Below are 16,916 nucleotides of genomic sequence, written 5' to 3' on the forward strand. Positions count from 1 at the left end.
CGTGAAGGACGAGCAGTAGGCCTGCCTGTCACTGAGGTTGATAGCTTGGCGATGGTTGTATATCATCTACCCTTCATTGGTTCATGAAGCCCATCTCAGCTGAAATGCAAACGTGTGGCATGACACATTTATTTTTCATCTTCAATTCTCATAGTTTTGGGCTTCCTGTGTGTCATTAAATTGTTTCATTTCCCTATGTTCATCACGGATTTGCTGCCACCAGTTCCAGGCCAAGGGGATAAAACAGCAAAGATGCTCTCATATGGAGCCATTTATAGCAGCATTGACTTCACTACCAAAACCACTTACAACAGTTCCAGCCAAATAACACAGGCTACCCCATATGCCACGACACAGATCTTGCATTCCAATAGCATCCATGAATTGGCTGTCGATCTGCCTGATCCACAGTGGAAAAGCTCAATTCAGCAAAAAACAGATCTGATGGGATTTGGTTATTCTCTGCCTGAACAGAACAAAGGTAACAATGGTGAGTCACATTCTTCTGTCCTGAGAAGTTAACTTCATGTCATTTGTGCATGAGATAGAAATTAGTATTTGTTGTTCAATTCAGTGATGCATTACCAGGTTCACTACCTAAACTAAAAAAACATACTGGCATGTATTCAGTACCTTGAACAATTCCTACCACCACCGCCACTGCCTCCATCGCCGCTACCACACACCAACACCAATCGGGTTCATCCATTCAGCTGTTTTTCAATATAGTGATCAGCAATCCATCTGTACTTCCATTAGGACAGGCTAGAGGAGTCATTCCTCCACTCTCCCATGACATCCGCTTCTGAGTTGCTAACTGCATGTTCTGCATGGGCTTGTGCTGTGAACTAATCACATGATGCCACTATGACCTCTGACTTTAACCCTTAGCCTTACTTTACATCCCTGACTACCGATTGGCTGAGGGATTGTCTAATAGAATGCCACACAACCAGTCACAGGATTTCAGCACCACCAGCTCTCACAACAGCTCAGAAAGGAGTGGCAGTCTCTCAGGTTGGTCTCATCACAGTAAGGAGAAATATTTGTTTGTCACCAGCATATGACCTGTGTTCCCTAACAACTGATGAGGAAATATTGAATCGCAAGCCACTGTCAGGCATTTATCTTTCAAATGACAATAACATTTGATCCTGGTGAAATTATGCCTTGGTGGGTGTGGGCAATAAAAATCATTGTCATCACTTACGTACTAACTGCACAATAATGTATTGAAAGAAAAATAGTGCCATTTTACTAATTACTATTCCTTAAAGAGCAGATGAGTTCATTCCATCTTGAACCAAATATATGAGTCCAAAGAACTTTATAATAAAAAGATCATGCATGAAAGTTAACTCCAGGTCATTGATATCAAAAGATAAATTCAACTGAAATGAAAATAATCTCAGAGATGATTTCATATCGGGATGCCAATGATATAACTTCCTATTTTAGGACAACCTCTCAAATATTATGTAATAGTTATCAATTCAATGATTACTATGCTAAATATGAATGTTAATATGTGAAATTATTAATTTTTACTTCAAAAAATACAATATTTGATAACAATAACTATTTTATGCTGTCACTTTTAATATATATTTGAGAAATATCAGCTAAACCAACAAGTGTAAGGAAAAATGCATTTCATTGGATAGAAATATATTCCTATCCTAATGAGTTATCCTCCCTTTGTATGTGAGGATATTGTATTAACGACATTGTAAATTCCACCTATTTACATCACATGCCTTTTTCTGCCTACTTCTGACTGGTTCCTGACTCCACTTACTTAATATGCTTAATTATATGCTAATTGTTTTTATGGAGTTTCTGTTTGGTTTTTTAAAATTACATATTAATAATAAAGGATTATAGTGTACTATGATACTGTGCAGTCTCCAAGGCATCAAGACTATGAAGAGTTAACTTTTTCTTATCATTAGTGTTACATTTACTAAATTACTTTTCCTCAGGAGATGGAACCTTCTCAGAATGAAAATGTTAATGCTCTCTCTTCCCTCCAAAATGAGTCATTTGCTCTTCTTGCCTATTGGTAGGATTAGGTACATTATAGAATTCAGAAAATTTTAAACATCTGTTATGAATTTAAACTGGCTTAATAATATAAGGGAATGTTTTGAATGACCTTCTATGTCATTTATGCGGGCATTTATTTATAATTAGTCCCACAATTTTTCTGAATAATTAAAAAGTAATTTTGTTGGATATTCCTTTTTATTTCATTAAATATATGTAAAGATCAAGCAATATATGAAAATAAATCTCCATATTGCAAGCCATGGACTCCATAAGACCTGTAAATCTTTCATTAAATGTTCTGTATAGATTGATTTTCACCAAATTTAAAAGTTATCTTTTGAGTAATTGAAAGCAGAACAGGATTCACAATGGTGCTTGCTGCTGTTTGAATCCATTAATCTCTTGAGTGACATTTACATATATCCAGGAATTATATTAACTACTTCATCTACATTTGAATACAGGATTACTTGAATTGGTGATAGAAAGCATTTTTTAGTAGGTAAGAGTGAGGTGATTATTCCTTTTACAGTTTAGTCTAATTGAGTTTAATGTTACACTTTTGTTTAATTCTTTTTATTTATAGCTATGTTTCCTAGGGGCCAAATCTAAGAATTAACTGCCCCGTGGCTAGCTAATCATATATTATGGGATTTTTTAAATCTGTGCACATTGGTGTAACCAATTTAAAATAATCACAGTGACAAAGAAAATTGGGCATTTCTGAATTATTTGAGTGAACTTCTTACCCTCTTTGAAACACTTTTATAATGCATTCAATATGTAAGTTCTGAGTACTTCTTGTTAAATATCCAACCAGTAAAAACTATACAATAAAACTCAGATGTTTTAGAATAGTATTTTAAATCATAGTTGTATGTGTATATAATATAAAATATTGGTAACAATAGCTAAATCTTTTAATATTTTTTTAAAAATAGACCATATGTTTAATTTTAAAATGAATTGCTTTTATGATTTATTTTTTTTACAGAGAAGTCATTTTTTAAGCTTTAACTATCCAACTATTTACATTTTTATTTTAAGAGAAAAGGGTCAAATATGTTTACAAGGCATCAATATCTGCTTCGTTAAAACATAATTTAGGTACTCTGGCCTTCAGATGATACAGGGTTCAAGGTGAAGCAGCAGACTGTGGCTTGCTTCTCTAAAGATTCAGATCTCAAGAGATTTTAACAGTTGTCAGTTATATCAAGCTCACCTCCATCTCAAAGTGTTGTTAAGACGTCCTAAGATGCATGTGTTGATGAATAATAGTCCTACCCAGACTGATCAAATGAAAGAACAGATATTTCTCCAGAACAGGGGAAAAATAAGTGTTGGTTGTAAAGTACACAGTAATTCTCTCTGTGCTTCAGCTATTTCCAGAACACATTTAAAAGCCTGTTGTTGTTTGGAAGCATAATAATGAGTAGCTTTCTTGAACCTGAGCAAGGGCTTCAACAATGAGGTTCAGAGCTCTAGAAATATTTTCAAGTTAAGCTGCTCAGTAGTAAATCTGATTGTTCTCTTGCTATGTGAAAGTGAATCACATAACATTCAGAGCCTTAGTGTCATCATCTAGAATACGGAGGTGTAGGAACTTCTTTCTTAGGCACTTTGTTCAGGTGAGATTCAAATGACATTTCTAAAATGCTGGAGAATGTGATTAGGATTGTGCATACATAAAGTTGAAAGGGAGTGATCAGGAAGAACAAATAGCTCAAGCATTCTTCTCTCAATCATTGAAATATAGTTCTGATACTGTAAAAAGGAAATAGACCTTAGTGATTGGTGGGTTAAGGAAATGAGGAATTGAGGTTCATTTACCTTAAAAACAAAAATTACATACTTATAACCGAGCAAGCATATTATTATTTTTATTCTGAATATGAGGCCTTTTCTGACAAGTAAGACTTCAGAAAACAAGTGAAACTGGTTTTGCTATGAGGAAGAGAAGACAGGAGAAAGCAATTATGATTGGCATTTATTGAGTTTTTCTGTGCATCTGAGCACTTCCTATACAATATCTCTTATAATCCTCATGACAACTCAAGGAAGTAGTAACTTTTGCATGCCTATAATCCCAACAACTCAGGAGGATCACAAATTTTGAGGCCAGCCTCAGCAACTTACCAAGGCCTTACACAACTTAGCAAGATCTTGTCACAAAATAAAAACTAAAAGGGCTGGGGATGTGGCTCAATGGTAAAACATTCCTGGGTCCAATCCCAAGTACCAAAGAAAAAAAAGTGGAATAAGTTCATATTTCTTTTACATGTATGTAAGTTAAGGCAATACCTTTTGAGTGAGGAGTTAAATTTCAAACTCAGAAACCAAACTCTTACTCACTAAACATAGGACACTTTCTTACCCTCCTCTTAATATCTTTTGTCCTGTCAAAGAATAGAAGTGAGAGGAAAGCTGAAAGCACTTTTTTTGTAGGGATCTTCTTTTAAATATTTATTTATGTATCCTATGTGGAAAATGTACACAACTCAATTATTGGCTGTAGTGTCTAGTTTAAGAGTTTTATCACTTTCTGGCACTCAAATACATTATTACCAAATTGCATAATCTGACTCAGCAGTTGTAGAAGAAAAAGGATGGATTGACTTCTTAGTGAGATCTAAATGGCTAGATAGCCCTGCTACAAATATCCTATGCTTAAAATTTAGCTTTAAGTTGAGGTGGAATTATTGGAAGTTACTGAGTCACCCCTGAAAGGTCATTTTCATTTTGCTCATGAAGTATTCAGTCTGCATCCAACTGAGGTCCATTTTTATGAAAAAGCTTTATTTACTTGATTTTAAAAAGTACAGCACTATGCAGATGATGAATTTTATTTTTATAGTTCATTAAGCATCATGTAATCTCAGATATGGCTCATACACTCTTCATTTATGTTCTGCTAATATTTGTGCATGAATTCATTCATGTAACAAATAGTACTGAAACTGATCACTATATTATCATTAATTTTCCCTCCTTTTTGGAATTTACAAAATGTGATAGTTAAAACATCTGGGAAATATTCTCACTATATGCAAAAGTAATTGTGCCATTTATTAGTCAAAAAGTCTATGAAATGTATCATTGTGAGAGGTTTATAGGTATTCTCCAGATTGTACTTGATTGATTTTTATCAGTGACTTTTGAGAGAAAAATGTTACTCTCCTGGATTAATTAAATTGAGCAAATTCTAATGGAAAAGTTAAGCCTGTATCCTTAGACACTGTATTTTCCACTGAGAGAGATTATTCAAAAGAGCATTTTAAACGCACTAAAATCTGACATTTAAAAGAATTTGTTATGGACCATTATTTCCTCTAACAGTGAAAACGTGGAGGCAGCAGACATGAATAAATCAATAAATGTTCTTTTGATACAGCAGCCATGTTTTTGGTTTATTCAGCTCTGCAGTTAATGCAATGGGAAAGAAACAATATCATTTTGAGTGATTTATAAAAATGTGTTTCTGATTATATAATTTCATTGTTTATAGCTTTTACCATCTCTAACATAGCGATTCTGGTATTTTGAAAACAAATACATCTTTCCACCTGATATTGCCTGTTCGTTCTGATATTCACCATCTCTAAATAAATGCATTATTATTTCCAGGTGGGAAAGGTGGAAAAAAGAGGAAATATAAAAACTCCTCTAAACCACAGAAAAACAATGGATCAACCTGGGCCAATGTCCCTCTACCTCCTCCCCCAGTTCAACCCCTTCCTGGCATAGAGCTGGAACACTATGGAGTGGAACAGCAAGAGAATGGGTAAATGGTATTTTATATACCAACAAAATGGCCCAGCTTGCATTCCACTCTCTATTGTTCTCTTTTGCCCTGAGTTCTTGTTCTTTCTTAGCTCCCCTCCCACCCTGTTCATTACATTTTCCCTCTTTCCTGTTTGCACTGTCCGTGTATTTATAGCTGATAAACACAAAACAGCACATATTGAGGACTGTGAATCCTTGGCCTTCAAGTGCGTCAGATTGTCTGCAATCATGATAATGCAGCCTACATTTATAATATTGCTTGTTAGTTTGAAAGCAAGTACCCACAGCTCTTTGAACTAAAGAGCCACTCCTGAGAAGGGCTGAAAGGAAATTAAAATAATCTTCCTCATCATCCCTTGCAGTTCTCTAATGACTTGATGTCTGGCCATAACAGGGCACCACAGTAGAGCGCCATCACAATGGGATAATTGTAGGGACCTGGGAAGTGGGTAGAACTTTAATCATCAGCTCTGATGGGAATTTGGGGGCAGGGACAATAAAAGAGGTTCAAGCCAATGCACACTCTGTAACAAAACCTTTTTAAGTTAGAAAATTTCCTTTGAGGACCTTTAAATGTGATCAGTTTTCTGATTCTTTCTTTTGAAACATCTAACAAGAGTTAGTGTCCTCTGTAAGCTTAAGTGTTAATTGATTTTGAACACAGACACAGATAATTTTTTATTTGAAAGAAAAAAAACAGGTCAAAAGAATATATTCTCTTTTTCTGTATGAATAAATCCTATGTCTTCCTTATAATTCCTAGGTCACTGTTTATTTTGACTAGACCTTTATGTAACCTAAAATAGAGAATACAGACAGTTTTTCTTTGCATAAATTTTCTTTACTTAGTATATATATATATATATATATATATATATATATATATATATATATATATATATATATATCAGTTTATTTGAATGATAGATTTAAATCTTGTCTTGGTTCAAAAAAATATTATATGTATGTACTTATCATTTATTCTATCTGCTTTCTAAATCTTCTGAGGTTCCCAGAGTACTTTTCATAACTGTTTTCTATGTCATAGCTTTTGTTTTCTTTCAAAAATATTATTTTCCTATATATATAATATATATATATATATATATATATATATATATATATATATATATACACACACATCTGTATAGATATAACATGAATTATATATATAAATATATATACACACACACATAGTATGTATACATGTACACACATCACACACATACACACACACACACACACACACACACACTCATCACATATTTTTTGTATGTTTTTTTCTCCCTCCAAAGGACTTTATTTATTTCTCTGGGATTATAGTGCCCATATATGTTCATATTATTATCATTTATATATTTTAGAAATATATTGACCTATGAAATAGGCAGCTAAGGGTACATGCTTTCTTTCCGTAACTTAAAAAAATTAAATTTTTTATATGAAATTAATTTACCTCAAGGTATAAATGTGTTAGTCTCACATGAATTGTGAGCAAAGAAATAGCAGACCTATAAGGGCTGAAGGTGTAGCTCAGTGTTGGAGCTCTTGCTTAGCCTGTGTGAGGCCCTGGGTTCAATCCCCAGCACTGCAAAAGAAAAGGAAGAGCAAAGATACATATTCCATAAGAAAAGATTATCACACAGAATTTTACAGTCTGCATTTTTAACAGAATCATCACAAAATGAGGGAATGAAATTTAAAAGATGAATATGAAGAGAAAGCAATGCTATTAAAACTTTATAAGCATAAAATTGAAAACACAAATCACACAAAAATTATGGGTAATTTGGAATTCTTTCTATTTTCTTTTTTTGTTGAGTCTACTTGAAATATATGTACAATATAATAAGGCCAGTTACTCATTAAAATAAAATTAATTCCATCAAAGTGAGTACTAAACTTATCACTTGATTTGTTTTATCTAGCAGTAGAATTGGAAATACTAATTTGATAATGAAATAACATATGCTATTGCAGACTTTTATCTTTTGACAAAATCATTTTCAGAATATCAAGATATAAAGCAAAAACTTATTTCTTAAGGGGATTTTAATTTGTTTAAATATTCATCCAAAATATATGATATTAAAAAATCCCTTTTTAAAGATTTCTATAATATCAACTTGATTTTTTAAATAGGTAAATTATATTTGTTGACCATATACATGTATATGTATATATCTACATGCATGTGTATATGTATTCATATGTATATTTGAAGTCTATTTAGGATGTATTTTAGTCCTTATTTACCTTTGAATTTTTATCACTTTACCTAGTATTTGCTGAAAAAAAGTCATTCTTGCTCAAAGTAATGGTTAGGTCTTAAACAGTTAATAATACTAACCACAGAATTAGATTTACTTCTATTTTAGGTTTTTTTTTTCAAAGAATATTGTAGGTTTTATTTCAATTGTTTGTGATGAAAACATATTTAAAGTCAATGCAAAAAGAACAAATTAAACTTACTAAGCTGAGGCTGATATTGTTCCTTTGCATATAATCTTTACATTTTGGTGTTTTCTAATGTGCAAACCTCACACTACCAAAAAGGAAATATTATTAGACTCAGGTTGTAGTCTGCTATTCATGAAATTAACGTTGACTATTTCACAGATGAGAACTTCTATAAAATCTTTTTATATTTTAGTGTGAAAACTTCATAATTTAGGCTTGAGGTTTTCTTCATATTCAAAGTAGAGAAACTTTAGAATTAATTTTTTGCTTTTGATAATTTTTACTTCTATCCATCAAGGATTCTGCAGTTATACTACTTACAGAGATATAGAGATTATGACACTTTTATTTCTAACATCCTAATAGATAATTTAATCCACAAATATTTCTATCAAGTATAATAAGTGCTAAGCATTGTACTTGGAAGAGACATAGGAGACACAAGATAAATGTACAATTACTAGGGAAAACTGACCTGTGACCCAGAGGGGAAGATAGAAAGCACATTCTAGATAGTAACCCCCTTCACAACACTTATCCATCTCCATCTCTCTGTCTCTCTGTCTCTGTCTTTTTCTCTCTGACACACACGATTTTGTACAATGAGCTCTTGGGGAATTTTGTATACAAAATAATAATTTGTCTACCCCAAGGAATAATCATAGATGCCAGGTAAGCAGGTAAGTCTTCAAAAAGCTGATAGCTGGAGAATATTGCCGTGAATCTTGAATCATTTCTTCATAAAGAACATTGCCAAGTTGGGTGGTTGTTAGATGCCAGATATAGAGCAAAAAGTAAGGACAAAGGAGAACAAGAAATAAGTCTCTTATCTAATGGATCTTATGTACTAGAAATAGGTCATTAATCAATAGCTGCATTGAAACAATACTAAGGTCACTATTTGAACAAATGGAAAGAAATTTCTGTGGGGAAAGAAAAAATTAAAATTAATACTATGTGTGATGAGAAAATGAGAGTAGAAATAGCTCCATTGGTCTTCCTTTGGAAACCCTGCCCTATTCTAGTTAGAGGTATCTGCTTTTCTCTTAGTTGCCCCTATTCAGTACCACCCGCTTCCATGCCCTACCCTCAGCACTTTATTTTAATTACTTGTCTGCATCCTTCAGCAATTGGTGGCTTCTGTATGTGGTTTTATGAGCTTTAACCTACATTTTGTATGACAACATCTGACATGGAGTCTTAGTTTTCATCTTGAATCCTTAATGCCATAGGAAAATTCTGATTTTTGAATACAGATGATGGATTGGAGAACATGATGCTGAAGGACATGAGATTGCAGGTGGATCACATACAAGATATCATAGCATATGATCTAGAAATCATATGATATAAAAATGCTAAGGCAGTAAAATAAGAGGATGAAAGTGGGTAGGTGCGAAAGGAGTAGATTTAGGCACAATTCCTAGCTGATAAAAACTGTGATCTGGAAAGTATAGTCTCTAGTTTTTGTTACAATTTTTAGTATAATTTCTAAGTGTTTAGAAATCAGCAATTTTCTTTCTAAGCATTTCTTGGACCAGTCTTTCCTTACAATACTAAATACCAAAAGTTATCAAAGCATTTTCCAAATAACAAAATATTTAATTGTTAATTCAATAATATGGTAACAATGCTAAATGTTCTCTCTCATCAATATGCATCTTCAGTTAGACAAAATAGTGTTAAAATGTATTAGTTCTTCACTATAAATATATACATTTTATTATAGTCATGATGCTAGGAAGCATTGAATAGTAATTAAGTATAAAACTGGTGCTTTGCTTTGTTATTGCAATTAGAGATTGGCAAGCTTTTGCTAGTGTTGAACTTCATTGTATTTTTTATTAGTAATTTGATATTTGTATTTGGCCTTTAACAAGTTAGTTCACATGTGGCATTGATTTGCCATCATCTTTATCATTATTCATCTGTCAAGACATAACATGACGCCTCATATTTCACTGACAGAATGTCAAAAGAACAAGCACTTCCCTAGGAAAGGTTGGCCAGAAGAACTATGGTTTGGCATTAGGAGAATTTTTATTCATTTTAATGTTACACAAGAAAAAGATGAAATTCTATCTCTCAAATAAGATGTGTATTATAAAATGTGAAGGAAACTATCAAAACAGATTTACATTTTTATAGACTTCATAGGCACATCTGTAGTCTTTTCATCCTTCCTTAGTAGCTGCATGAACTAAGCCTAAAATATATGTTCCTCTGGAATGGATCAAGACTTGACTATTTCAGAGATGATGAACAATTCTTCGCCATTTTGATTTGCACTATATCCCAGATTCCTTTCCTCTATTCTTTCATATTTTTCTTCTTTGAATATTCTTTCCTTCTTTGTTTATTTATCTAATGTTGGTACAAATCACTTTGAATCCATGGACTGTTCCCAGCTTTGCTTATATACTGCATGTAGACTTATATACAGAGTTGGTATATTAAAGTTCTAGAGTAACTTTGAAAAAGGACATAGAAGAATTGGTGATAAAATGTATAGTATGTTTGTGAGATAGGTGATGAAATATGTTTTAGTCATTTAATACACAATGCAATGCATTTACATAGTATTAAAAATAATGCTTTAATGGTTAGACACTTCTTTGCCTGATATTATTTGAATAATAAAAATGAATCTAATACAACTTACTACCATGTTTTTTTTTTGTTACCTTAACACATGTGATGCATATACCATACACTTTTCCTTTCTCTTATGTTCATTTTGTGTTTTCATTCCATAAGTATATCTCTAGTAGATTATTGAAAGTAAGAACAGTTTACTATTTATGGACTACACAAATTTTAGGAGATAACTGGCTAATTTCATTTGAAAGATTAAGTATATAGTTTTTTTATTTAAAAGTATAATATATATGGGAATAAACCAATGTAAGAAAGTGCAATTATGACTTTCTGACACAAAAATAAATGTGCTCTTTTCTACTGAATTTTACAAAGTAAATGTAAATTTAATTGATGAACTACAATGGTAAACACATTCTATACTGAAAAAGGACAATTATTTTATGATTAGCTTTCTTGTATATTTTTTTGTTTGAGTTAATAATATGATATTTAAAGTTAAGTAAGAAAATAAACCTAAGCATTTTTATTAATTAATCAAATTGTGTGTTTTCATTTCAAATCAGTAAATATGCTTATAACCTACTATTTTTAAGGTATACTGTTAGGGGCAACAGAACAAGAACAGTTCCGTGTTATAACTCTAAGGTAGCTTAAATCCACTTGAGAAAAAGATACCATAAACATGTGAAAAGTAAATACAAAAATAATTTAAAGTGTTAAAAGAGTCCAACATTAGAAAGAACATTAGATGGTGCATAATCAATTTTCAAATAAATGTAGAAAAATATTGTCAGCACCAGTTAAGAAGAGTAGTTTAGCAATGCTAGTTGGCCTCATCAAGGAAATCTTTATAAAGATATGAGATTTCACCTATAGCTTGAGGATTTATCAGATTAAGATAGGTAAATTTGGAGGCATCCAGTTTATTTGAATAACTTGGATTCTATAAACAAACCTACCAGAAAAGTACGTAGACAAGAGGAGACAAACCAATTTAGTTTGAGCAGAAGATTCATGTTGAGAAACTATAAAACCTATCCTAAAGGTAGACTAAAGATTAAATATATTTAATAAACAGAATAGATAAGAGAAATAAAATTGGTAGACCATTCTCATATTTTCATAGAAAAAAATGTAAGTGGTGCTCTGCTTCACCTGTGCCCATTTTTTTTCTTTCTTTGGAAGATATTGCCATTTAGGAAACTATCTGAATTGTTCCAAAACCATTTCCCTTCCACATATGTCACTTAAAATTTTCTCTTTTTAGTGATCACTGTAGCCTTGATCAACCCCAAAACAATATTAGGCCTTCCAAATCAATTCTATAGTACCCTGTATTTTTAATAATTTACTTAATATCAATCTACTGAATTGTATGCTATATGAAATAAAGTCAGGACCCTAACACATAACTGTTGGGAAAAAAGGATGATAAATTTGGGGTTACTTTAAAAAGAGATTTTAGTTTTATAGACCAGTTTTTGGTTCACAAGAAAATGAAGAAAAGCATAGTGATTTATCCCAACTTTCACATATGCATAATCTCCTATCATCTCTCACCAAGCTGGTGCAATTATTCTAGTTGATGAACTTGCATTGGCACATCATTATCTCCCAGAATGCATCATTTCCCACAGGGTTTACTTATCATGTGGTACATTTTGTGGTTTGGACAGATTCAGGTTGACATGTATCTACCATTATTGTATCATACAAAATATCTTCACTGTTCCAAAATCCACTTTGCTTTTTGCCCATCTCTCACTCCCCAGAGTCTGGCACTAGTGATGTTTTTACTCTTTTCATGGTTTTGCCATTTCTAGAATGTTCTGGAATTGGAAATATACAATCTATACCCTTTGTATATTGACTTCTTTCACTTACCAAGGTGCATTTATGTTTTCTCCATGTCTTTTTATGACTTGAAGCCCAATTCTTTTAAACATTGAATAATATTCCATTGTCTGGATGTATCTGTTTATTTATTCAACTTCTGGGGATATCTTAGCTACTTCCAAATTTTGGCAATTATAAATAAAACTGCTATACATGTCCACATGCAGGTTTTTATGATATATTCAGTTTTTAACAAAATGATTAAAATGTTACTCAAGTGAAGATATTCAACTTACAGTGGATCTATATGAGTTACAGTTTTTTTTATAAGGGAGATCAAGACTAGTTATGCATAGCTGTGATATGGATAGTTAATTCTAATTTTAGGTACTAAGCACTAGCAATGGAGAAGAGTATTAAATAGTTCTTGGACTTAAGGATCTCACAGAATAATAGGACAAAAGAGACAGAGACAAATAATCCCAATATAACATGGGTAGTTCCACAATGTAGGTATTATAAAATTCTAATCAGTTGTATATGGAAATGGTAGAGAAGGTTCCACAAAACTAACCACCTTTGAGGTGACCAGGAACCCACAGGCAGATAGATGATTTGAGAACAGTCATACGCAGACCCAGAGTTTAGGAAAAATTAGAAAATAGGCTGATGTTGGGGAAATAGTGAGAAACAGGGCTAAAATAACAGATTAATCCATTGGGGAAGGATCTTTTAAGCCAGCTAATGAGTTTTGACTTTTCTCATATTAGTTATGATCGTAAGTGTAGGTGTGATGTGAATTAACATCCTGTTGCCTGCATTAAAGATAGGGTGGAAAAGAAGAAAAGAGAATCAGAAAGCTACTGAACTATTTTATAGAAGGTGACTGATCAATAATTATGGAAGAGGAGATGTAGGAGGCAGATTCAGGAGATATTTAAGATGTTGAATTAAGAAAACAATTAAATCCTTTATTATTCTTATCTTATACTTAAAAATCTATAAAAAAGTATATTAGGACTTATTTGATTTCTGAAAACATTAGGGTTACAGAAAAAGTATAAGTAGAAATTCTGCTTATTTTGTACCACAACAAAAACATATTCCTGGTCATATTACGGTCATATTCCTGGACCATAATCCCGTTTCTAGATTTAATTTGAACATGAAATATAAGTATTTAAAATAATTGTATTTTGTGCACTTAAAATATGTCAATGAAGTTTATTTCATATTAAATATTTTACTACAATAAAACAATTTTTTAAAAAATATATATTTTGTAGGGCAAGGTTTTGAACTTCTGTTTTCTGGTTTGAATTTAACACTCAATGTAAGAAGAAGCATTTGATTTTACTGATAAAAATAAGGGAAATAAACTAATATTGAGTATAATTTGTGTCATGAAGTCTTATGACTGGAATATCAAATAGAAAGGTTGTCATAAGTCTAGAATAAAAGCAAATCAAGGGGCTGGGGATGTGGCTCAAGTGGTAGCGCCCCCGTCTGGCATGCGTGCGGCCCGGGTTCGATCCTCAGCACCACATACAAACAAAGATGTTGTGTCTGCCAAAAACTAAGAAATAAAATATTAAAATTCTCTCTCTCTCTCTCTCTCTCTCTCTCTCTCTCTCTCTCTCTCTCTCCTCACTCTCTCTTTAAAAAAAAGCAAATCAAGTTCTCTGATACTTCTTATATGGTCAGTCAGCTCTATTGATGTATTCTGCTGGTGCATAAGAGAAGGAAGCAGTTAAGTCTACAAGCACTAAATTCATTAATTGTCTTTAATTAGCAATTTGGTGTTTCCACATGAGTAACTTTGTTGGGAAGTTATTGCTTTTTGTAACTGTGGGGTAACAATTAGCGAAAAAGATCTTTAAATAATAAATTGAGATACTGAGATAACAGTTGTAATTACAATTTCAAATTAGGTGATTTACTATAGTAGCATTGACAATGTGATCAGGATGAAGTAAACTGAGAGAACATTTTAGACACCGTGTGGTTGCTGTTTATTGTCAGTGTAGCCATTTTTGTTTGTCTATTAATGTGCATTTTTCCTCATCTAATTTCAGCTATGACAGTGATAGTTGGTGCCCACCATTACCAGTACAAACATACTTACACCAGGGTATGGAACATGAACTGGAAGAAGATGATGATCGGGTCCCAACTCCACCTGTTTGAGGCGTGGCTTCCTCTCCTGCTATCTCTTTTGGACAACAGTCTACTGCCACTCTTACTCCATCTCCACGGGTAGAGATGCAACCCATGCTGCAGGCTCACCTGGATGAACTGACAAGGGCATATCAGTTTGATATAGCAAAACAAACATGGTAAATATATTCACTGAGTCAAGGGATCCATGTTTTCTGCACATGGAAATGCCCTTTTATATAAATTCACAAGACATATTCATAAAACTATACACATGGGGACAAAATTTTGATTTTGTATACTCGTTAATCATTTAGAAAATGATTTAACTACTACAGAAATGTTAATTTGACCAAAGTCGCATAGCTAGTTGGAGACTAAGCTAGAGCAAGAATTCAGGTCTGCTGAAATTCAGTCTAAAGTGCTATTTGGCTACAGTGGAATCTTCTAATTTACAACTGATTTAGCTTCAATTAGCTTATCCTTGAACTCACTTTTAATGCCATGATGAAGGACTCCTTTTGGATTCTTCAAAATGCCTGTGATTAATTCTGCATGTGGTTGTGAATATGTAAATCCAAGCTTCTGCAAATCACTTATGGTCAGTGTCAGTTATTAAAAGACCCTCTTTGGGCAGAATTAAACAAATCAGAAAAATAACAAATGTACTAACAGAAAATGCATTTTTTAAAATCATAAAGAATAGATTAAAAACCCAAATTTCATTTTTTTTCTTTTGGTACCAAGGATTGAACCCAGGGTCACTTAACCACTAAACCACATGCTCAGCTGCCCCCCTCACCCACACCTCAGACAGGTTGTCTCTAAGTTTCTTAGGGCCTCACTAAATTGGTGTCTTTGAATTTGTGATCCTCCTGCCTCAGCTTTCTGAACCACTGGGATTACATGCCTGTGCCACCACACCAGGATCTATAGTTTTTTCTTCTAATTATTAAAAAACTTTCATAAATTATAGATGCAATTCATATAGGTATCTTGTACAAATATGGTAGATCATAATTTTATAGGGTTGGTTGTTTTTTCCAATGTTTTTCTCTCAGATAGTGATATATAGGCCTGCACCCTTGAAAACAAAATCTCTGTGACATTCTTTGAATTATGTTCTCTTGATTTATACCCTGTGCTTGAAATCATGGTAGCTTTTTTAAAAGATAATATTATCTTTCTTTTTATGGGAGGGTAATTCTAGCTACTAGAGTAAGTTGATTATGAGATGACTCTTATTCTCAGTGTTAATTGACTATTTTTAAAATATAACAGCTATATTAAAATATAACATAGTTAACTATACATACAAAGAGATTCTCAAACAGGTATGTCACTTAAAGCTGTATAAACATGCTCTTTCCTTAGGATAAGAGGGTCTTGAACATTTTCTCATTTTTTCTAAAGATTAAAGACAACCTCCTGTTACACATAATTATTTTATGATACATCACTGGTTAAAATGAAGCCAATTACTTAAAGAGTGATAGGATTCTCTCAAGGTTAACTGGTGAAATCACAACTTTAAGTCATTTGAAGCAGAGACTTTGGCTCAGGGGTTCTCAAATTTGTGTGTGTTTTGAAATCATATGGAGAACTTTAAAATATATTGGTCCTAAGTCCCACCTCTAGGCAGGTTCTGATTCCATACTCTGAGCTTTGACTGAGGACAGCCCAAGTTGGGGCAGTTACCATGGAGGTGAACCTGCTTCCTATCTGCATAACTATGGGCAACTTGCTTACCACTTGCATGCTATAGTTAATGTGTTTAAAATGATGTCAGAAATAATAGCTCATGTATAAAATGAAAGGACAGTCCTCACACCACTCTAATTTCTGATAAAAAATACAAATATCAGGGTCCTGAGACCACACTGAAATTCAAGAATTCACTAGAAGAATTTATAGAAATCTATTATTCTCAAAGACATAGTTAACTTCTGTAAAAACATATAAAGTCAGCAAAGAGAAGAGTTATGAGGCAGAGTCTAGAAAAATCCCCAAAGCAGAGCTTCTTGTTGTTT

General features: G+C 32.7%; 1 protein-coding gene across 1 annotated transcript in view; it reads left to right on the forward strand.

The window, feature by feature from the left end:
• LOC143388661 (roundabout homolog 2-like) overlaps positions 1-16,916 on the forward strand; it is an 89,798-nt gene that overhangs the window by 31,416 nt on the left and 41,466 nt on the right. Inside the window, 4 exon segments of the mRNA XM_077108205.1 lie at positions 207-490; positions 892-1,017; positions 5,674-5,830; positions 14,805-15,065. Coding sequence (XP_076964320.1) covers positions 207-490; positions 892-1,017; positions 5,674-5,830; positions 14,805-15,065 — 828 coding nt within the window.

This window comes from Callospermophilus lateralis, unplaced genomic scaffold, assembly GCF_048772815.1.
Source record: "Callospermophilus lateralis isolate mCalLat2 unplaced genomic scaffold, mCalLat2.hap1 Scaffold_196, whole genome shotgun sequence".
Taxonomy (NCBI): domain Eukaryota; kingdom Metazoa; phylum Chordata; class Mammalia; order Rodentia; family Sciuridae; genus Callospermophilus; species Callospermophilus lateralis.